The sequence below is a fragment of the Mustela lutreola genome, chromosome 3, assembly GCF_030435805.1.
Source record: "Mustela lutreola isolate mMusLut2 chromosome 3, mMusLut2.pri, whole genome shotgun sequence".
Taxonomy (NCBI): domain Eukaryota; kingdom Metazoa; phylum Chordata; class Mammalia; order Carnivora; family Mustelidae; genus Mustela; species Mustela lutreola.
Genome location: NC_081292.1, coordinates 140605794 through 140629802, shown reverse-complemented (window position 1 = coordinate 140629802; position 24009 = coordinate 140605794). Strand labels below are relative to the sequence as shown.

At 34.6% G+C, this 24009-nt stretch overlaps 1 protein-coding gene across 5 annotated transcripts in view; it reads right to left on the bottom strand.

The window, feature by feature from the left end:
* ATF2 (activating transcription factor 2) overlaps positions 1-24009 on the bottom strand; it is an 84945-nt gene that overhangs the window by 34827 nt on the left and 26109 nt on the right. For 3 of the 5 annotated variants that reach the window (XM_059166981.1, XM_059166982.1, XM_059166983.1), the window contains 8 exons: positions 19196-19270; positions 17040-17109; positions 10561-10657; positions 7463-7581; positions 7195-7323; positions 3914-4092; positions 2634-2748; positions 592-678 (listed from right to left, as the gene is read on the bottom strand). In XM_059166981.1, coding sequence (XP_059022964.1) covers positions 592-678; positions 2634-2748; positions 3914-4092; positions 7195-7323; positions 7463-7581; positions 10561-10657; positions 17040-17109; positions 19196-19227 — 828 coding nt within the window. In that variant the 5' untranslated portion in view covers positions 19228-19270. The remainder of the gene's footprint in view (positions 1-591; positions 679-2633; positions 2749-3913; positions 4093-7194; positions 7324-7462; positions 7582-10560; positions 10658-17039; positions 17110-19195; positions 19271-24009) is intronic. The other 2 variants (XM_059166984.1, XM_059166985.1) reach the window with 1 other exon arrangement.

Sequence of the window (24009 nt, the reverse complement as noted above, 5' to 3'; positions counted from 1 at the left end):
AGAGAGAGGAGGAGGCAGGCTCCTTGCTGAGAAGATAGTCTGATGTGAGGCTCGATCCTAGTACTCTGGGATTACGACTTGAGCCAAAGGCAGAGGCTTTAACCCACTGAGCCACCCAGGCGCCCATCAACACTAATTTCTTAGTGTCAAAACACAACTCAAAAATGTAGTTTTTCTTTATACATTATGTGTAACAATTGCTAACTTGTATATGATTTCAGAATTCTTATTAACACTGTTAAACTAATTTCTGTCACTGTAAAATCCTCTGTACTGCCTTCAGATGATTACATCTAGTTTCAGCTGTAATATTCCTAGCCACCACCAGGAGGAGATTTTGTTTCAAAAGCTACAGACAAACCAATGACAAGAATTAGAACTTAACTTCCAAATCCATCCATTATTTTAAAGTACCACTAACTAGTCACCAGCTAATGGAAACTTCTCCAAATTTTCTAGTTCTTCTATAGTGTGATACTTTCTAAAATTTTATAAAATGTGATCTATATAGTACATCTGAAGTAGGCTTTAATGGACAAACCAGTCAAAAAGGGCTCAAGAAATGTGCAGAACAAGTAAAATCTTGCTTACCATTTTTGCTTCTGACTGTACTGGTTGAGGGGAGGAAGGACCTGGAATTCCTGGGACACTAGGCACCATGGTGACTGGTCGAACAAGCTATACAAAACATATTAAAAAATAATTGCTAGAGAATATATTCAAAATGATGTGCTATATCTGCACAATGGCTGTAAAAACCTGAGAGTTCAGTACAAGAAAACCTTAAATCCCTATTGATCTTCTGTCCTGATTTATCCTTTAAAACTTGTCAATTTCTGAGACACTTCTCTAATCTTTAATTTTCACAAATTTTAAATGGTTTCTTCTTACATAGGACTCATAATCTCCCAAAGATCTGTCACACTGCCATTTGGATATGAAAGGAAAAAACATCAAAACTTGTGACAATGAGGCTTACAAATAACATCACCATGAATTTTGGTCTTCTAAAAAGTATATATGTAATTTCTAAAATATATAAATCATGGCTAATTGATGTATTAATATACTATATAATGATAAAGAAAGAACCTGGTTACCTTTAATAATTTCTCTAAAAATAATAGTCTGGAACAGACTTCTTCATTTTTTAAAAAAACTAATATTAACATTGAGTAATTATTATATAGCTAAATTATCTCTCCACTTTGAGTTTTTTTCATCACATTTACATTTAACAGAATAATCATATAATCTCAAATACAAGGGCAAGAATGCTTCCCTCTTCAAAAATATCCTAAAAAAGAGGAAGTGGTCACCTAATACCTGAGTCCTTATAAAGACACTCAAGGCATTTTAAACAGCAAAGTTCTGTCTGAAGATGATACATTATTTTATAATTACTTCAACCAATCTAATTTTCAAACCTTAGGTTACTTGGAAGAATGTGTTAATAAGAAAGTAAATATTACACATTAATTTTAATAATTTGTATGGGGATATAACCTCAAATTCTTGGAAGTTATTAGAGGCAGACTTTTAAAAACAATTTTTAAGAGTGATACAATAAATGATTATATTGTATGAATCAGAAATATCTATGTATAAGGTAAATAAAGAAACTTTTTTTTATTACATGAATGAGTATCAAGGCTTGGGTGAATATTCTAGGAAGACAGACTCAGGAAGTGTTACATTGAAATTACTCAGGTGAAAATAAAAATAACGTGTTTTGGAAAATTGTGCTAGATGTTTTAATAAGTGATCCTAATGATAAAAACCTGAACAATGAAGATACGTTTGAAGAGTCTGAATAAAACTGTTTTATGAAAAATAAGGTAAAAAATATTATTTCTAACTTAATCAAAAGAATGTGCTTTTAAATATTCACTGAATTATTAAGTATTACAAGTAGATGTTTAACGTGTCTGTGACTTCAACCATAATGTATCATCTTCAGACAGAACTTTGCTGTTTAAAATGCCTTGAGTGTCTTTATAAGGACTCAGGTATTAGATACTTTCAAATTTATATATTTAACATGTTCCTCAAGAAACTTTTCTTTTGGATCTTACATCTTGATTTATCTTTCAAAATGGTCAATTTCTCAGAAACATTTGTATTAGCAAAGTGAAGGACTATCTACTGTTTTAGAGTGTTTAGATTTTCACATGTCTGGGCTAGCAAAGGAATGCTGTAAACCCAACCTGACCATAAAAGCTCACAAGAGTGTTCTTATAAACAATTCCTACAATAATCAAAATATGGAGATACTGGACATGTATTCTAGAATAAATACTTTCCTAAAGGGCAAAAATTTGTATTAAATTTGAATTCTACAAATCTAGTCAAATTAAAATGTATTAAGTAAGAACTAAATTTCTTAATATTAATAACACAAGGAAAACAAAATTTTTGGAGGATGGAAAAACATTTTCTAACCAATTATGTTTGTCTTTAATAAAGACGTAAGTAAATTCTACTATAAAAACGAGTAAATACTACTAACCACTAGTAAGTTTTTTGTTGGATTCAGTTTCATAAACCAATCAAGCAGCCCTAGGTGTATTTTTTGATTACAAATGTCAGTTTTGGTATGAAGAAAAGATTTAGAGTCTGAATCTCAAACTTACTGGGACTGCAGCTGGAACATGCACATTAGAACTTGTAATTGATGCAGGAATAGCAACAGGCATGGTCTGTCCATTAGGAAGATGCAACAGAAGAGGAAATGGGCCTGGTACAGGACTAAGAAAAACAGGAGAAGGAAAATTAAAGAAAAGAAATCCTTATCAGTCATCTATAAAAATACAAGAGCATTTTTACTTCTATTATCATATCATTTTAAAATACATTTCCTAGCCACTGCGAAGCAAACTGTAAAATTTTACTATTTTAAATTGCATCTTAAATGTATAATGTATAAAGCAGTATGAAAAAAACAATAGGGAAAAAAACAGGAAAAGTTATGGATTTACTTGGGACAATCTCTAATGTTAAATGAGAAATTTTTATTTTTATTTTTTTTTTTTTTTAAATTTTTTTTTTTTTTTTTTTTTAAAGATTTTATTTATTTATTTGACAGAGAGAAATCACAAGTAGGCAGAGAGGCAGGCAGAGAGAGAGAGGAGGAAGCAGGCTCCCCGCTGAGCAGAGAGCCTGATGCGGGACTCGATCCCAGGACCCTGAGATCATGACCTGAGCCGAAGGCAGCGGCTTAACCCACTGAGCCACCCAGGCGCCCTATTTTTTTTTTTTTTTTTTTTTTTTTAATGAGAAAAATTTTTATCAGAAGCTCCTGAGGAGCATCTGACTGGCTCAGTCTGTGGAGCATGCGACACTTGATCATGCGGTTATGAGTATGAGTCCCACACTGGGTGTAGAAATTATTTAAAAGTAAAATCATAAGAAAAAAAAAACTTGAGAGATATGTTTAAGAACAGAAAGAAATGTCACCTGATGGAGTAATTTCTGTATTTTGTGTGAAACAGCAGGAAAATAAGAGACCACCTTAAAATCATTCAATGTTGATTTGTTTTTAAAATTAAATTTTAGTTGGGGTGCCTAGGTGGTTCAGTTGGTTAAGTGTATGACTCTTAGATTTTGATTCAGGTCATGACTTCAGGGCTGTAAGATCAAACCTCATGCTAAACACGAACCCTGCTTAAGATTCTCCCTTCCTCTCCCTCTGCCCTTCCCCCCCCAAATTAAATTTCAGATATTTATTTTCTAATCTACAATATTAGGGAAAAAAAACCCAACCTAGTACTTTTTCAAAGCATGCAGATTCACACAGACACACACACACACACAACTAAGGCCACATTTGAATAATTAAATGCCTGAAGAAAAATTCTGACAAGAAAAACTTAATTCATAAATAGTTCAATGACTGGCCCAAATCATCACTTACACGATTGGCCTGTTAGAGGATGGTGCCTGGGTGATTACAGTACTTGAGGTTGGTGAAGGTACTGCTTGCTGAATAATTACACTTGAGTCAGAACTTGTAAGCAGCACATTGGGAACCTGTAATGATGCTGGACGAACAATAGCTGATGTGGGCTGTGCAGTTTGTGCCAATGGTATCTCCTATTTAATAATAAGACAGAGAAAGGGTGGGATTTAAAAATATAAGACAATCCATGTAACTTAGAGTGAACAGAATGTAACATACTTCTAAAAGCATCGACAGAATATCCTCCCCCAAAGTAAATTTTGGAAGTGGCTATAAAGTTTCAAATGCAATGTTCAATATTTTAATTTAAAAACATCAGAGTACCCCACCCTCTCCAGTACAACTTGTTTTCCTATCAATCCAGAAATAGGCTGGGCGACTTGGCTCTGATTCCATGAGAACTTCTGTAAAAAGTAAAAATATAATTCAGTCTCAGAGAATTATAGAGCTCAAAATTTAGGAGAGATTACCTAGTCCTACTCCATCATTATACTGTAAAAAGAGGAAACAGGTCCAGAGAGACTGGGTTTATGGTTGATACAAATTCAGTAACAGAAATGGTTAAAAAAGTTTTAACACAGTACAAATGTTTACTAATCTCAGGTAGCTACCATCTCCCACTACTCACTGTCTCTCTGTCAAATAAATAAATAAAACCTTTAAAATAAATAAATGAAAATAAATAAAGCAATCTATAGAAAATCAGAGATGGAAGTAGAAACTCCAGTTAGAAGATAACTTAATAATCCACATAAAAGATGATGATGGTGATACTGAAGACTGAAGAAGATAAATTAAGGATAATTCAGGGGGTATTTCTGATAAGATTTGCTGTTGCTTTGATGTGACGAAAAAGAGGGGCACCTGGGTGGCTCAGTGAGTTAAGCGTCTGACTTTGGTTTAGGTCATGATCTCAGGGTCCCGACATCAAGCTCCCCATTCAGTGGGGAGTCTGATTGTTCCTCTCCCTCTGCTACCCCCAGTTGTGATCTCTCTCTCTCAAGGAAATAAAATCTTTAAAAAAAGAAAGAGGAAAGGAATTAAGGATTCTTGGCTTGAGCAACTAGATGGGATGGAGAGAAAATTTACTGAGACAGAGAAAGAATCAAGAGCTCTGACTTAGAAATATTAAGATGGTTATTAGACATAGAAAGGGAAAGGTCACAATAGGAGTCAGAGATGAATATGGAAATCCAGGAGATACCTTGGTTGATATAAGTTTGAGAACCATCAGCATGTAGTTGTTTTTATAAGTTATGAATGTAGAAGAGACCACCTAAGAAGAAAAGTGAGAAAGAGTAGTGAAGGAGGCCCAAACAGACTATGCCTTGCCCAGGGGGAGGCTAGAGACAAGAATGCAGAAAGAAGAATTATCCTTGAAATATGCTAAAACAACAACGAAGAGGGAAAAACTGTTGAGTGTGAAGGGACTAGAAAGCTCTTTAGAAAAAAAGATACTTCTATCACAGAGTTAACAGCATTTCCTGTAACTGTGATAACACAGAAACAATCTTTATATCCAAAAAGAACAGGATAATTTGATACATTAAGATAATATATCAATTAAAACAATTTAAAAAAAATTAAAACTTAGTACTTTGGAAATTTTCTAAGGACATGGGAAAGTGTTCATTAATGCTGAATGTCTAAAGCACAATATAAAAGTAAACTAGGATTGGCCTGCCTGGCTGGTTCATTTTGTAGAGTATGTGACTCTTGATCTTGGGGTCATAAGTTCAAGCCCCACATTGGGTATGCCACTTACTTAAAAAAATTTTTTTTATTTTTGTTTTAAATTAAAAAATAGGGATGCCTGGGTGGCTCAGTTGTTAAGGGTCTGCCTTTGGTTCAGGTCATGATCTTGAGGTTCTAGGATCGAGCCCCACATTGGTTCCCTGCTTAGCAGAGAGTCTGCTTCTCCCTTGCCCTCCACTTGTGCTCTGTCTCTAGCTTTCTCGCTCTCCAAAAAATAAATAAATAAAATCTTTAAAAAAATTAAAAAGTAAACTAGGATCTTTGAGTTTTTCTTTGTATCCATCTATCCTTCTAATGAAAATGCATGTATATATCTATGGAAAAATGTTTCAAAATATTAGTAATTTGTATCACTCAATTATGGGCTAACAGGTGATTTTGCTTTTCTTCCTCATATTTTTTCTGTATTCTTAAAGATTTTATAATGAGACTCACTTCTATAATTAGGAAATGAGGCAAAAAAAACCCACAAAACATCTAAGGTCAAAGCATTTATTCCTAAGTAGATCGTTAAATGCTTTTTCTGCCTTACTTCTAGATTCCTTGCCATGACAGAAGTCCGTTAATTCATTTACGGTTTTAGAATATCATCATCTAGAAAAAGACACTGTCACTGCCTCTTCATTGTGCCACACACAGTGCCCCATGAGTTCACTGTAAGTGTTTATTAATAAAAAGTGATCAAGAAATACCCATGGGGCACCTGGGTAACTCAGTTGGTTAAGTGCCCAACTCTTAGATTTCAGCTCAGGTCATGATCCTCAGGGTTTTGAAACTGAGCCTGTTGTCAGGCTCTGCGCTGGGCATGGAGCCTGCTGAAGATTCTCTCTCTCCTTCTCCTTCAGCCCTTCCCCACTCCTCTCCCTCTTCCCATCTCTTTAAAAAAAAGAACGAACCACAATAATGATTACTCAACACACACTATAGCCCAGAGGTCCCAAGTTACCAAGGTATTCAAGATCTAGGAATGAGGCCCTAAACCACCTACAAAAGGCTTATACTGAGACAGTATCATCATCATCTTAGTTGGTAATACCAAAGACCCATTGCTGATAATGAGTAACTATTTGTTTAGCCCTTAAAAAGCCTAAACAACCCTGGTACAAGCAATTTTTAGTTATAAAGAAAAAGCTGTCACTATATAAAAGTGGTGAAGAATAAAACAGCAAAACCCAAAATCTAAATTCACTTTATAAATTCTTGTAGCCTTAAAAAAATAACTTATCTAAAATAACTGCTGTTCTCCCCTATAATTTTTCTGTGTGTAATAAAACACCAATTATCTATAAAGGTGACATTTTCTTTCCCTGAAGTTTCTATGAGTATTCACAGGCTTTCATATAAAAGACTACTATAACCTGATACTCAATTATGTACAACTTATTATATTAACATTTTAGGTAAATCAAATATTTAACTTTACTTGGGATAGTTTTTATACACCATGTTTGTGTTTCTACCAAAAATATAAAATTTCTAACCTTTTCATCACTGGTAGTAGACTCTGGGTGAGGTAAAGGACTATCCTGGTGAGTTGTTTCTACAACTGAGGGCTCCTCAATTTTGCTTCTTATGATGGGTGTTGCAAGAGGGGATAAATCTAGAGGCATCTAAAATATAAACATTAAAGAAAATGTCAGAAGTTCAATAAATGCCAATCAGTGTATGTAAAATAAGAAAGCAAGAAGTGTAAGCTAGGACAATTGTTTTGTTAGACGTACTCTTCTAATTTCATGATTAACAACATACTTTTTTAATGTCGTCTTCAGAGGCTTTCTTGAATTCATTCTCAAATGGACTTGCCAGTTCATTAAATAAACCCACTTCTTCACAGTTTTTCAAAAATCTTGTTGGTGTTGGGGTCTGATCTGAAATAAATGTCAAGAAGCAACCACATAGATTTAAATATCATATAGGACCTTAAAATATAGCTAGTAACTTAACAAATTAGCAGGATTGGTTCAGTCAGCTGTTAATTCTCTTTGGAAAGACCTCTTCCTTTAAAGCAAACAAAATTTGGTTATGTTTTTATTGCAGTTCAAGATATTTCCTCCAACTTTATGAACCATAAAAGTATGAAAAAAGTCCTTCTCGTTCCTTAGTCCAGACCTTCTCTTTTAGTAGAATGACATAAGTGTCTTCTACTCAGAGATCAACTACTATCATTATTTAAGGCAGTAAGAATTTTTTAAAATTTATGTTATTAAAAATTATGATTGTTTAAAATACATGCAGTTTGGGGAAAACTAGGGCAAGAGCATGTATATTCATTCACTCTAGCTTGGACCTTCCACTAGTGTTCATAATCTATTAGGAAAGCAAGCTTAAGATAAAACAGAATTTTAGGAGGTAGACCAAAATACTACAAGGAAGAAAAAGAAGGTTAAAGCAAGAGCCCTAAAACAAAAACAAACCAAAACAAAACCTCTTTTATCACTATCCACAGAAGCCAGTTTACTATTTTAATGAATTTTTCAAGCTTTGAACTATGGGCTATATAAGAGTTACTTATTTATGGAATGTTCTACTTTAATTTCTAGGCAATAGAGGAATAGTCAACTCTACTTTCTCACAATGTAAAACATTTTAACTATACTTGAATATGTACTCATGTTATATACATTAACACATGTACTGGTTATGGAATAAATACTAGTTAGGGTCCATGTTGAAAAAAAATAGTATTTTTATATGGATTTTGTCTATTTGTCTTATTATTTTCCAGGCTATTTATTCATACTAATAAAAGCTGGTGGCACAGGGCATCAAGTTACAGGTTTTATCAGGAATCTAGTCTAAGCTAAATAAAAGTATAATGACTCCTAATTTAAGATTTTATATAAAATTAAATTCATATTTGTTAAATATTATATCCCCAGAATTGGCAGTAATTAGTATTATTTCATCTTTGCCCCACATGTATCTAGAATATAACATGCTTACTACATATAAATATATTTAACATTATAATGTCATACATATTAGATATAATGTAAGCCTACCTCAAACACTACTAGTATTATCTAAAATTACTAAAGGCATCATTTTACCTATTCGTCTACAACGTACATACCCACTAACCCTAAAAAGACTCCTGAAATTGTATTACAGCAAGGGCTCAGAGTACACATATCAGCTTAAGTCCTTTACAGGTGAATTAGTAAACTGAATAGAAATTTGTCTCCTCTGTTCATAGACAAAGGGCTCGTCTATCTCAGCTCAACAAAAGGCTCCTAATGGGTGGTAAAGGAAGCGAAAAGTCGTACAAATAAAATATACGCATAAACCATTGTTATCAGTGACTACTAGAATGATTAGGTGTGAGAAAAGAAAAGTCAACACAGGCACAACTGTTTAAACATGCAGTGGCTTATGGATATTGATCATCAAATATATACCACACACCATCATGCATTACACTTACACAGTAATGCTAAACTACTAATTTCAACATGTTAGTAAAAAAAAAAAAAAAAGGTCAAGTGCTGTGTTTAAATGTGTTCTATTCTTCTACTGTAATAAAGGTAAATCAATAGGAAATTTCTAGAAACCAATCTCAAAACATTTTTGAGTTGAAAAGTTACAGATACTGGTCTAGTGCAATAAATTTCAGACAAGCAAAGACCTTTCATGCCTAGGAGGGTGAACTGCCTAGACTGTTGCTATTTTGTTTGACTACTTTTTTAGGTTCCAGCTCCTAATATCTGATGTACAATATTCTAAAGAAGTGCCTAACTCACTCTTCTCTGCTTCCTTTTACTTATGGAACTAAAGAAATGCTCAACATGCTCTTTCATTTTTCCTAAATAGTTTTTGAAAAATTACCAACTTTGTTAACTCAAACTTTTTCATTATAAAAATCATGATACTGAAAGTACAGGAAAAACCATCTGCCTCATTATCTCTGCAAAGCCTTGCATATGATAATTCAACCTTTATGTTGGGTAATCATTTCAAAATACTAATAATATTCAGATTTCAGGATTAACTCCAGATAAATAGTATAACCCAAACTTCAAAAAACAAAAGAATAATTTACGGTTGATTTTTGAATACTTATGTGACTCTGTGGTTATGATACAAAAGGGTCTGAAATTTATATAAATATATTATATTTTATATAAAACTTTGTTTTAAAATATACAAAATGCAGTAGAACTATGCATATTATGTGTGAGTCCATATACATAAATGTGTGTACATATATATTTAAATACCAAAAAAGGTGCAGCTAACACAGCATGAAAGGATAATTAAAACAATGCATGAATTTTCTCTTTTCACATATTGTGAAAGATAATCATGTGCTTATATGATACTGTATCTTCACAGGATCAAAACACACAAAAGAGGCACTGACCAAATTTAGGTTCCTTGAGAGTATTTTTACTAACACAGATGTTTTAGTCCCAAAAGAAGTATAAACAAAATTCTAATGAACAAGTCTGCTAAGTGATCTTTCTCCAATAGGAGGAGCTTGACCATTTCCCACCTTCCCACAGCATTTCAAACCAGGTTGTACAAAGCTAAAAGAAACATTGACTAAACATCACATTAGTTCAATTATCAATTAAATGTAAACTTTGGAGATCCAATAAATGCTCCTAGGGTTCTAATTAATTTCCACAATACATTGAAATCTACATTGGAAAACCACACGGAAAAGTGAAATGAATGGTCAGAAGGAAACATGGAAATGTAATGGGTAAAATACATGTTGCCAACATTTACTGTAAATGAAGTAATTGGAGTATCACCAGACTATATTATTTACAGAGAATACACAAAAATTGTGCACATTCCAGGTGAAATATGTATATAAGCTATTAATAAAAGCATATACTAACCAGCCACAATGACACTGTCATTACGTGCTGGACCAAATTTCAGTGTCATCTCATGTTTATGTTTATGGACAGCCAAATGATCCTCGTTGGTAAAACGCTGTGGCAAAAAGTTTTAAAATATAGTTAAGATTTTAAATTTGATCAAATAAGTAAAATGATAAGGAAATTCATTTCCACAACATGTAAAACCACCATTAACAATGAAATAGTTTGTTAACTATAAAAGAATCTATTGTTAGTATAGATAAACATACAAGACTTCAAATACTCATAGAAAACCCATTACCCAAGAATAAGCAATACTGATGTATTAAGTCACATAAATCATTTGAGAGCGTTTAAAAATAAAACCTGAGGCAAAGAAACTTAATATAAATTTCATTTGGACACTAAAAATAGACAACTATTGATTTTTTTTTGCCATATTATAGTAGAAATATGTATTCTATGGTTCAGTGACTTTTGAAGGAAGTACTGTTTTACACAGACTTCAGATTACTTACCACTTTTAAAACAAGAATTCTTATAAAAATATTACTCTTGACAAATTAAGTAGTAAATCAGGTTCTTTATGTTATGTTAAAAAAGAATGCTTTTTTTATAATCCAGTAAAGAAATAGCAACCAATAACAAAGCAGTTCATTTTTAAATGTCTGATATCAACCTTTATGAAGATGCTCCTTATCAAGCAACAATTATAACTGAAAATAAGGAGCACTTACATTTTGTTATTTCAGAGCAATAATTATAAAATGCCAAATTAAGAAACATAAATTCTCTACCCTACATCCTTATAAATGGGGATGTTAAAATTACATATATTTGAACCTGGTTCCCCTAAACTATCAAATGGGACTCCTAGGGTGCCTGGGTGGCTCAGTCAGTTAAGCATCTGAATCTTGATTTCAGCTCAGGTCATCATTTCAGGGTTGTGAGATTGAGCCCAGTGTCGCTGTCAGGGGGCAGGGGCTCATGCTCAGTGAGGAATCCATTTGAGATTCTCTCTCTCCTCTTCCTCTCCCCCACCCCTCTCCCAGCTTGTGTGTGCACTTTAAAATATATAATATTAAAAAAACACCTAACAGATTCCTTATCTTATGGAAATATTACTCCTGGACAAATGAAGTAAATCAGGTTCTTTAGTTACCAAATAAAAAAAAATGCTGCTTATAATCCAACAAAGAAAGAACAACCTATATGATAACAAAGCAGTTTATCTTTTTTTTTTTTTTTTAAAGATTTTATTTATTTATTTGACAGAGAGAAATCACAAGTAGATGGAGAGGCAGGCAGAGAGAGAGAGAGAGGGAAGCAGGCTCCCTGCTGAGCAGAGAGCCCAATGCGGGACTCGATCCCAAGACCCTGAGATCATGACCTGAGCCGAAGGCAGCGGCTCAACCCACTGAGCCACCCAGGCGCCCCACAAAGCAGTTTATCTTAAAATAATCCAGCTCTTTCCCTCCCAAGTACTATCTTCCTTTGTTTTATCATTATAAGAATCCTTCCCCAATTTGTAAGAAGTAGTAGTTGTCTTTTAAAAATAGAGTGTTAAATAACAACTGTTAGAGAATGAACATATGTGTAGAGTTTACAGAATAATGTAGGCATTTCATTATTTTCCATTAGAGTTTTAAATATACATGTATTACATTCTACACTGAAAGTATCTTAAATCAAGATTCACTTTATGCCCAAAGAACCTAATAATGGGGGTGCCTGGGTGGCTCAGTGGGTTAAAGCCTCTGCCTTTGGCTCGGGTCATGATCCCAGGGTCCTGGTATGGAGCCCCGCATGGCATCGGTTTGACCACAAATATCCAAATCAAAGAGCAATCACATATAGAATTGTACAAAACATGAAAATGGTACTAAGACTGATCCTGAGTGAAAAGGTATAGCTAAAAGGGCCCTAAAAAAAAATTCAGGGTCATATGATATTATTGATGTACATGGATAAAATACACTGAAACTGGAACTTGATAAGAGGAGTTTAACCTTAGCTATCACCTGAAATAACTGATTTACCTCTAACAAGGAACTTAAAAAAAAAATAGTCAAAGGCCATCATGTCCAAAGGCAGTCATGAGGAAAAGAGTCACATATAAATATGTATATATATATATATATATATATATGAATGAAATAAATTTTTCAACAAATGTTTATAAAATAGCTACTACTACAAATTTAAGATAAAATTTTTGCAGAATCTATGTGAATTGCTTTCTGAGTTTTTGTAGAAAAATTATAATGCTGCTACTAGTAATAATATATTAAATATTTCATAATTTCTTTCTTCCAGGCAATTTACAGCACAACTCCAATGCAAAATACACAGTATTTTGTTAAACAACAAGACTTTGAGCATACAGCTGAATAAACAATGGGAAAGACAGTCTAGTAGGATGGATAACCATCCCTCTTATAAAGTTAAAAAGAAAGGGTAACCTGACAGATGGAAGGGAGCTTAAATTTTATAATGAATTTAAGCTCTGATATCTGAGAAATCTGTTTTTAGGGCCCGAACACTCACCAGAACTAACTTCCTAAGAAGTCAGTCATTCTGCATTTAATACATGCATTCACATCCATGATACAAATTTTTTTCCTATTTAACAAAATAGGTACAACTAAGTTGTAAAGCTGTAAGGCCAGCAGCTCATTTTACTGCTTCTTTTACTAGTTTAAAGGAATCTGTTCAACATCAAGAAGCTACACACACACACACACAATTTAAACACCTTTGGTGAAACTTTGCCTAAATAAAATGAATCTTTAACTCCTTTGTAAAACAGCTTATAATGCATAAACATTCTACCTAAGAAATAATTTTCAAAGAAAGACATCACCAAAAGCAAAGATACTAATAAAACAGAAGCGTTACAATGTCAAATTAATCTTTCACTAAATTATCTCACTTTGTCTCTTTTATCAAATTCAATGGAACATTACTTTAAAACAATACAATAGAACTCTTTCTGTGAAATACCTAATAGCGACTGAGGCATATAAAAACATTTTTTTTTAAAAGATTTTATTTACTTTATTTGACAGACAGAGATCACAAGTAGCCAGAGAGATAGAGCAGGAAGCTGACTCGCAGAGAGCCCGCTGCAGGGCTCAATCCCAGGACCCTGGGATTATGACCTGGGCCAAAGGCAGAGGCTTTAACCCATTGAGGAGGCACCCAGGCGCCCTAAAAACACTTTTAATAGCAAGAAAAAAACAGTTAAAATTCTTTGCACTAATTTTATAGGTCTCTCTCCAAAATAACACTAACAAAACATGTTTTTTTAAAAAATTTAAAATTTGGAAATTTAAATTTAAAATTTGGAATTTAAATTTAAAATTAGGAAATTTAAATTTAAGTGCATTAAAGGTAAAGTTCAAATTTGGAATAATAGCAATACTTATGACAAAAAAATACCGCCACCAAATTGGTGCTTCTAAAAGCAATTCTTTTTTTTATTTTATTTTATTTTTTTTAAGATTTTATTTATTTGAGGAGAGAGAGATTACAAGTAAGCAGAGAGGCAGGCAGAGGGAGAGGGGGAAGCAGGCTTCCAGCTGAGCACAGAGCCTGGTGCAGGGCTTGATCCCAGGACCCTGATATTATGACCTGAGCCAAAGGCAGAGGCTCAACCCACTGAGCCACCCAGGTGCCCCTCTAAAATCAATTTTTTTTTGAACTGTCGATTTCCTAGGAAATACTATTCACAAAAAATTCTGGGAAATACAGTTTTTTTAGCTTTCTTAAATTTATAGAAAAAAATGAGTATCTAATATAGCTCCAAAATACATGTCAAATCAGTCTATTTCTCTATATTGCCCACTATTAGCACCTAGACAAACCTACCATTATCTCTCACCTGACAGATCTCAGTCTCTACTCCCTGTATCCACTCTTAGCTCAGTAATGGCTTTTCATTGCTCTGTGAATAAAGCCCAAACACTTTATCACAGTCTACAAAACCCTCTTGGATATGGACTCTTATTCTACCTGACAAAATCTTTTACTCTTATCCTTGTGGGTGACTACACACTCTAGCTACAACAGTCGTCCTTCTAAAAACACCCAAACCCATCCCCTCCTTCGAAACTTTGTATTTGCTGTTCCTTCAGTTTAAAAAACTTCCTCCAGAGGTCTGCTCCTACATTTTTGTGTCTTAATTCAAATGTCATCTTATCAGAGGGCATTCCCTGATAAACCTATCTAAGCAGCATTAACCCTGGTTAACCTCCTATCTTTACCCTGGTTCAACATCTTTAGATGTATCATGAAAATTAAGATCATAATGAGATACCACTATACCCTCACAAGTAATGACTAAAATTAAAAGACTATCCAGAAAAATCTCAAGAAGAACTAAATTGGTGGACTTACCTTACCTGACTGGAAGCATTATTGTAAAGCTAGAGTAATCAAGACATTGTGGTACTAGCATAAAAGCTGACAGACTGATGGAGGGAACAGAGTAGAAAGCTCAGAAAGAGACCTGCATTTATACCACATTTTGATTTTCAATAAAGGAGCTGAAGCAAATTAATGGAGAAAGAAAAGTCTTTTCAACAAATGATGCTGGAATATCTGAAAAACCACATGGGAAAAAAAAGTGAGCTTCAAATCCTACTTCATACCATTATATACATATGCAAGAAGTAATTCAAGATGGAAACACAGGCCTATATGAAAAAACAAGCTTTCAGAAAGAACAAAGGAGAATGCCTTTGTGACTTAAAGGTAGGCAAAGATTTCTTAGATAAGTCACAGAAAGCATCAGCCATAAAAAGAGAAAAAATTAACACATTAGACTTCATTAAAATTAGAAAGACCGGTTGAGCAAAAGCTTTTGTCATGAAAATTCAGATGCAAACAAAAGACTTGGAGAAACTTCACGATGGACTGGTATCCAGGATATATAAGAACTACAAGTTAGCAATTAAAAGACAACCTGACTTTTAAAAACAGCAAAAGATTTGAAAAGATCTTTCACAAAAAATAATGCAAATGACCAATAAGCACATGAACAAGTGCTCATCTTCTCATCAAAGAAATGCAAATTAAAACCACATGATACATCAGTATACACACAGTGAAAAATGGCTAAAATTAGAAGACAACACCAAATGTAGGCAAAGAAATGGCACAAGACTCTTATACACTCTTGGTGGAAATGTGAAGTGGTGCGTTCATTTTGGAAAACAGTTTGGCAATTTCTTCAAAGTAAATATCTAACATATGATCCCACATTTCATTTCTACACATTTACCCAAGAGAAAAGAAAGCTTGCATTCAGACCAAAGACTTGTACACAAATAATTATACTGCCTTTATTTGTAATAAGTAAAAACTGGAAATAAGTCTAATGTCCACAATTGTGTAATAATGAAATATTACTCCTCAACAAAGAGGAATTAACTATTGCTCACATAACATGGGGAAACTGCAAATTAATTATAAGGAATAAAAGATGCCAGACAAAAAGTACATACTGTATGACTATTTACATAAAATTCTAGAAAACGCAAACTAATCAATAGGGACATATGGCAGAGTAGTGTTTTACAAAGGCAGAAGCAGTAACAACTGGGAATGACAAAACTTTTGGGGTGATGGGTATGTTCTCTATCTTAATTATGGTGATGATTTCATGAGCATATATACATTAAAACACGAAACTGACTTTGTGAGTACGTGCAGTTTATTGTACATCAATTATATGTCAATTTAAAACATCAACTAAAGAAAACAAGTAAGAACCAATGAAACACTAATGCTTTTTTATGATTTACGGTTTGTATATTTAAGTACTCAGTAATCTGGCTACACATTAAATTTATTCTTTCATTTCTTGGTGCCTATGTTATTTTAAAGTTAGAATTATTATTACAGCAATAGATTAATAATTAATGGTCTGTTAAAAACACTGAAATACTACTTTTTGATAGAATATGGAAAGATTATTTTCTGAAAAAGCTTTCATACATGCTCTGAAGATGTGAGACTTAGGTGAAGATGTGAAACTTAGATTAAGAATATTAATGCATTAGTGACACTGTCAGAGGTAAATATTAGTTAATATTGTTGAGTTCAGCAAGTAAAATAATTTTCAAATAAGAATGTATACTTTATTTCCAATTAAGCAATTTACAATTATTTTCAACCAGTAATGGTCAAATGGTAAAGGGTCAAATCATCAACAGTCAAATAGTAAAAGATACTATTAAGCCCTGGATTAATAGTAGGTGAACCACCTTTCCATTTAAGACTTCTAACTTTTTCTTTCCATATTAGATTGTTTTTAAAAACTGTACTATTGAAGAAAAAATTTCTTAACAAAACTTTTTTGGGTAATTTACATTCTAACTCCAGAATTTTACAAAAATTGTAGGAGATTCCCTTTAATGGTAACATAAACTTTCATCAGTGTTTTAGTAAATATGAACATACAAAATGCTTTAAAGTAATTTATATATTACCTGGCCACATCCAGGGGCAGTGCATAGAAAGGGTTTGTCATCACTCATATTCCACAGGTCCTTGTATTGCCTATAATAAACATTAAGAAATGGCTTAGTGTTTTACAGTATAGATTTTTATTTTATTTATTTGTTTTTTAAAATTTATTTATTTGTTTTTTGAGAGAGGGCACTCGAGCCTTGCACAAGCAAGGGAAGGGCAAAAAGAGAAGCAGATTCCCCGATGAGCAGGAAGCCAGATGTGGAATTGATCCCAGGACCCTGGGATCATGACCTGAGACAAAAGCAGAAGATTAACCAACTGAGCTACTCAGGCGCCCATACAGTGCATATTTTTAAATAAAGAATAATTTTAAATGTAATATTATATGCTTTTCACTAAGCTTACTTCCTTTTCTATTTTCATGTGAAATAAAATACTTTTACTGATCTTTTAGCCCTAGTTCCCTTCCATCTTTTTATAATGAGTAGGCAAATACATGTAACATGCATTTTACACTATAGAAAAAAAAAGGTTTGGAACTTTGGTCTATCAGGCTAATTCTTTCCTGTTCGACAGTTTAAGTGAAGAAAAAATGAAATAATTATAGAAAATCACCACTTTAATACCCAATGAAATAATGGATCTAGGCCACATCATATAACCATTAGGAAAAAAGGTGACAGGAACTTGATAATGAACTCACAGGTCATTCTTAAAATAACATCACTAAGAGTGGGACTATTAGAAATTATGTGCCTCCTGACATGATTCAATAGAGAGCATGAAAGTGTTCTTGGGCAGGGGTGGGGGGTGTTGTGCATGCATATGCGTGTGTGTGTGTGTGTGTGTGTGTGTGTGTGTACAGTATGGGGAGTCAAACCTGAATTTAATCAAGCATCTCTAGATTTGCCACAGGAAATACAGGGAATACAGGAAAAACCTGTCAACACTATCTGGATGCAGTCAGCCAAATTCTATAGGACAAAGAACTGGTCACTTCAACAAATAAATGTGATGGAGAACTAAAGAGAGGAGGTAGGGGGAAACCACTATAGATTAAAGATTTAATAAATATGCTAGCAAGGGGTGCTTGTGTGGCTCAGTTGGTTAAAGGGCGACCTTGGGCTCAGGTCATGATTCTAGGGTCCTAGGATTGAGCCTTAACACTGGCTCCCTGCTCAGCAGGGACGTCTGCTCTCCCTCCCCTTTGCCTATTCCTGCCGCTCATGTGCTCACTCTCTCTCAAATAAATAAATAAAATCTTAAAAAAAAAAAAGAAATATACTAATCAAATGTAAATCCTTTTTGAATCCTGATTTGGACAAAAATAACTGTAAAAAGAAATTTTTGAGTAAAGATTATTTTCCTATATCTGATTTAGACTTAAAGTTCCCAATTATTTTTTCCAACAACTTGTAGGTTTTAAATTTTGTCTTGTATTTGACTCAATTAAAAATCTGGAAACATTATTCCTTTTTCAACATTAGCTTGTTAACCATTCAAAGCAATGTTTCCCAAAGCATTTTCAACAGGGATGACAATAGCTATTATAGAAAAAACATATGTAACCAACAGATTTGGGAAATACTGGAGTACTTTTTCTTTCGTAGGAATTTTCAGAGACTTTAATATATTCAAGTGAAATGACTAGAGAAGCACCTAGAATATGGCATTTTAGCCACATCCATTTGCAATTCAAAATGCTTTTTCATAGAACATCCCATGGAACTAGTATTATTTGGAACTCTAGAAATCAAACCTTAAAATATGTTTATGTTTGTCATAGTTAGGCACATCTTGATGTTCTGTTTGATAATTTAAAGACATAATAGTGGGCGCCTGGGTAGATCAGTCGGTTAAGTGTCACCTTTAGGTCATCATCTTGGGGTCCTGGGATTGAGCCCCGCATAGGCCTCCTTGCTCGGCAGGGGTCTGCTTCTCCCTCTCCCTTTGCCCCTTCCCCTGTTTGTGCTCTCTCAAATGAATAAATAAAACCTTTAAAAAAAAAAAAAAAGACATAATAGGACTAGCTGCTAAACTAATATTCTGGATAAGTGGGGTTCTTTTTAATTATCAGAAGAAATACTGAAATATTTATCAAGAAATGACTATAAAAATTTTTATGATCTAAAATATGAAAAATTGGTAAAAATACCAAATACTGCATACATACCTGGCAGAATTCACATGTAACTTGAATTTCATAAGTTGAACAACTTATCACGTCCTCTTTTTCATGGCAAAGATACTGAAAAAACAAAACAAAAACAAAGTGGTTTCACTCTGTTAAAAATAGTTTTCTAAACACTGCTTGAAACACAGGAAATAAAAACACCTGAATAATTTTATTCTTTGGACTACTGTCAACCCCAAACCTTGTCAATTAAAAAAAAAAAAATTTATTTATTTGACAGAAAGAGACATACAGCAAGAGAGAAAACACAAGCGGTGGGAGAGGGAAAAGCAGGCTTCCTGACAAACAGGGAGCCCAATGCAGAGCTTGATCCCAGGACTCTGAGATCATGACCTGAGCTGAAGGCAGATGCTTAACCGACTGAGCCACCCAGGTGCCCCCAAATCCTGTCACTCTTTTTTTTTTTTTTTTTTTTTTGTTAAAGATTTTGTTTGTCAGAGAGAGAGGGAGAGAGAGCGAGCAGAGGCAGAGGGAGAAGCAGGCTCCCCGCCGAGCAAGGAGTCCAATGTGGGACTAGATCCCAGGACGCTGGGATCATGACCTGAGCCGAAGGCAGCCACTTAGCCAACTGAGCCACCCAGGCATCCCAAATCCTGTCACTCTTAAGAATCTTTATAAGAGGTAAAGAATACTGCTCCTACAATATGAATATCCATATTAATGCCTTAAACATAGGTATGTATATATCCAACTCCATCACAGAGAGTAAAAGGAGAAAAAACATTTAATTCAGTCCTTAGGGTAGTGGTTGAAAGGCAGCTATTGAAAGAGTAAAACTCCTGACTTTGGAAATCTGATGAGAAAGAGGAGATGTAGCATTTTAAAATATCTATTTGTAAAGTTTTTAACTTCTTAAAATACAGTCTTAGTGATGATCAAGTTCTCAGCCTAATTCATCAAAATTCTATTTGTCCCATAATATAGTTCATCTATGTAAGCATCTCCCTCTTCCACAGTATTATAACTTATTTACTTGATATTAAGGTTTTTACAAAAGACTTGAGAGAAAGAGAGAGAAGGTGCAGAGGGAGACAATATCCAAGCAGACGCCCTCTGAGTGCAGGGTCGACATGGGGCCTGATCTCATGACCGATGAGATCAGGAGCTGAGCCAAAACCAAGTTGGATGCTTAACTGACTTTCACTACCCGTGCATCTCTGGTATTAGTTTAAGAACAAGTACAACATGTTGAAACTATCCAGGTCAGTGGCCCACTTTAAAAACTCTGCTTGGGGGGCCTGGTTGGATCAGCTGGAAGAGCATGCGATTCTTGATCTCAGGGTTACAATTTCTAAACCTACGCTGGGTATGGAGATTGCTGAAAAAATAGTAATAATAAAAAATTCTGCAAATACCTCATCTTAACATTCACTGAAACTCTATCCAGTGGTGAAGAGTAACTATATGCTTATTCAAATAAGACACTGATGAATAGAGAAAAAAATTATTTTTCATAATTTTGCTTGTAAATGTGGTTTTCAAGAATGTATTGCTCAGAAAAACTGGACAATTCCCGTGGAAGAACGTATAAATAGCCACAGTTCTGAGTATTTGAGTTATGGGTGATTTGGTATAGCAGATAGAAGAAGGAAGTTTTTTCCTTGGTTTCCAGGCAAAATTTGTATCTGGTAGGGTTCTGTTTCTCCATTCACATCCAAATTTAGCATGCTGTCTGTGAGAAGAGGGAAAAGAACACTAAAATAATCCAAAGGGAATCTATAAAAGTTATGTTTCTGTCATTACCTATAGAATGTGAGCTTAATGAGGGCAAGGAATTTATCTTTGGGTTAATTACCTAAAACAGTGCCTACCTCACAGCACCATTTACTCATAAATATTAAGGAATGAATAAATAGCCATATGATATGAACTCAAATAAGTTTAGTCTACCTCAAAAAACTCTTCTAAAACTAATAAAATACAGTTTACATTGCTATGAAAATTCAAAGCAAAATTTAAATTCAGTTAAGTTGAAGAAACATTTAAACACCAAATATATTCTAAGACACAAAGATGAAAAAAGAGTTTCTGTACTTGAGAGACTTTTAATCTAGCAGAAGAAAAGAGGACTATGAAAATATAGTTTCAATTCCTTTGGTAAGAATAAAAGTTAACACACTATGAGAATACACAGGTAGTGCAGGAACTAAACTGAGAGTTCCAGAAATGCTTTCTAAGGGAATGAGCCGTGGTACCCTTTTCTCTCTCATCTTTTCTACTCCTCACCATTACAACTGCCCCCTTTCACTACAAAAGAAGTTCCTTACCTACATATCAGCCTATTTCCTAGCCAACCAACAAAAATTCCTATTCCTTATTATTTTCTAAAACCTAGCTGAAGTAGTTATCAATACAACAGTTGAAGGACCCTGAGACATAAATGATGGTGTTTTAGGAGGCCTAAATACTATCTCTTCCTTAAACTGAATCTCAAGCCTCTACAGCTAGGCTTATCTCTTTTTTAAATGTAGATTTTATTTATTTGAGAGAGAGCACAAGTCGGGGAAGGCGGAGGGAGGAGAAGCAGACTCCCTGCTGAGCAGGCAGCCTGATGCAGGGCTTGATCCCAGTCTCCTGGGATCATGACCTGAACTAAAGGCAGATGCTTAACCGACTGAACCACCCAGGTGCCTGGAGGATCATCTCCCTTTTACAGCAAAGCTGGAAATATGCTCATAGGGGAAAGGAGGCTTTGTTAAACTCTAAGTTATTGGAGAATTTGATGACTATAGAGAATTGTTAATATACCACACCATTCTCTAGCAAACATCCAAACCTACACTGGTAGGAGAATCACTGTCATAAAGAATACACAACAGGATTCTAGACAAAATTTAAACGTCCTTTTGTTTCTCTAATCTGTTTTAACTCTTCTTTTAATAGTCCTTTATCTTTCTAGACCCCATGATACAGTGCCATCAGAGTTACCTCTTTTTTTCTTTCAACCAACAAATATTTGAGTGTATACTTTGGGTCTGGCACTTTGCCAGATGCCAGGGATGTAGTGGTGAACTAAGATAGGTACCTGCTTTCAAGAAGCTTTCAGGATTGTGAGGGAGTTCACATAAGCTAATCAAACATGCAGTGCAGACTTCTTTCCAGGTTACTACGACAACTGCATGTATAAACGTGTACATGGTCCCGCCAAAATGTTTCTCTATTTCATTGCTCTTATGAATTTTACTTTTGAACCCCAAACTTAAGGTATACTTTGAAAGTTGGTATACTTTGAATTTTGTTACAACATAGCCACAGCAATTTCCACTATTAGGTATCCCACATAAATTATGAGTCTTACATAATTCTAAAAAACCTTTAAGGTAGAAGCCTGGGGTTCAGAAGAAGGTCACCGTTATTTGCTAATACGAACTGAACTTTATCTACTGAACTAAGACATAGTAAGGAACTTTAAATTTGCTCCCATAAAAATACAGAAAAGCAAAAAGAAAAAATAAAATTCACCTAAAATATCACCACTTACTGTTCAGCAATCCACAGAGTACATATTCCAGTCTTACTAATGTACAGAGATACACAGCTTTACAAATTGTAAAGGCAGGGTTACAGCCTTCTTTAAAATACAATTACCTAAATTCTGCCACATTACTAAATAGTAATATTATTAAACATTAGATGTAATTTTTAATGGCTATATAGTATTCCATCATATAGGTTATGGCATATTTTCACTAATTCTTTATTAGTGGATTTTTTTTTGCTTAAACCACTATTATTAGATTTTTATCATCAGCTAATATTCTTGATAATGAATCTATGCGCAATACCTATAATAATTTTCACAGGAGGCAGAGCGCCTGGGTGGCTCAGTGGGTTAAGGCTCTCCCTTCAGCTCAGGTCATGACCTCAGGGTCCTGGGATCGAGCCCCGTATCAGGCTCTCTGCTCAGCAGGGAGCCTGCTTCCCCCTCTCTGCCCGCCTTTCTGCCTATTTGTGATCTCCCCCTATTAAATGAATAAAATTTTTTTCTCTTTTATTTTTAGTTATTTATTTGACAGAGAGAGATCACAAGTATGCAGAGCAGCAGGCGGGGGTGGGGGGGAAGCAGGCTCCCCACTGAGCAGAGAGCCAGATATAGGGCTTGATCCTAGGACCCTGGGATCATGACCTGAGCTGAAGGCAGAGGCTTTAACCCACTAAGCTGCCCAGATGCCCCTGAATAAATAAAATCTTAAAAAAAAAAATTCATAAAAGGAATTTCTAGAAATGAAATGAAATTACTAGGTCAAGGAGCCCAGCACCTCTGCCATGTTTTCTAGAGCCAGTGTAAATGTCTGCAGCAGTGGCTCAATGGAACAGGTCAAGCTGGAGGCAGGCATGGAGAGGACCAAGGTATCCCAGGTGTCTGCGGAGCTTTAGCAGTACTGCATGCAGAATGCCTGCAAGAATATCCTGCTTGGAGGTGCTCCAGCTAGAAGCAACCCTTTCCAGAAGCCCGATCCCGTGCTTTATTTTTTTTTTAATATTTTATTTATTTGACAGAGATCACAAGTAGGCAGAGAGGCAGGCAGAGAAAGGAGGAAGCAGGCTCCCCGCTGAGCAGAGAGCCCAATGTGGGGCTCGACCCCCCAGGACCCTGGAATCATGACTGAGCCGAAGGCAGAGGCGCCCCACCCCATACTTTATTCTAAAGGCTTGTAGGGAAGATGTTTGCTGAGGAATGCATTTAAGTACAAAGTGATGAATGACTACTTTCAAATTTTAAGAAAACACTTTTCTCCAGCCAAATGACTTTTAGATATTTCAGACTTTTCCTGTGGTCTATTCCTATAGCC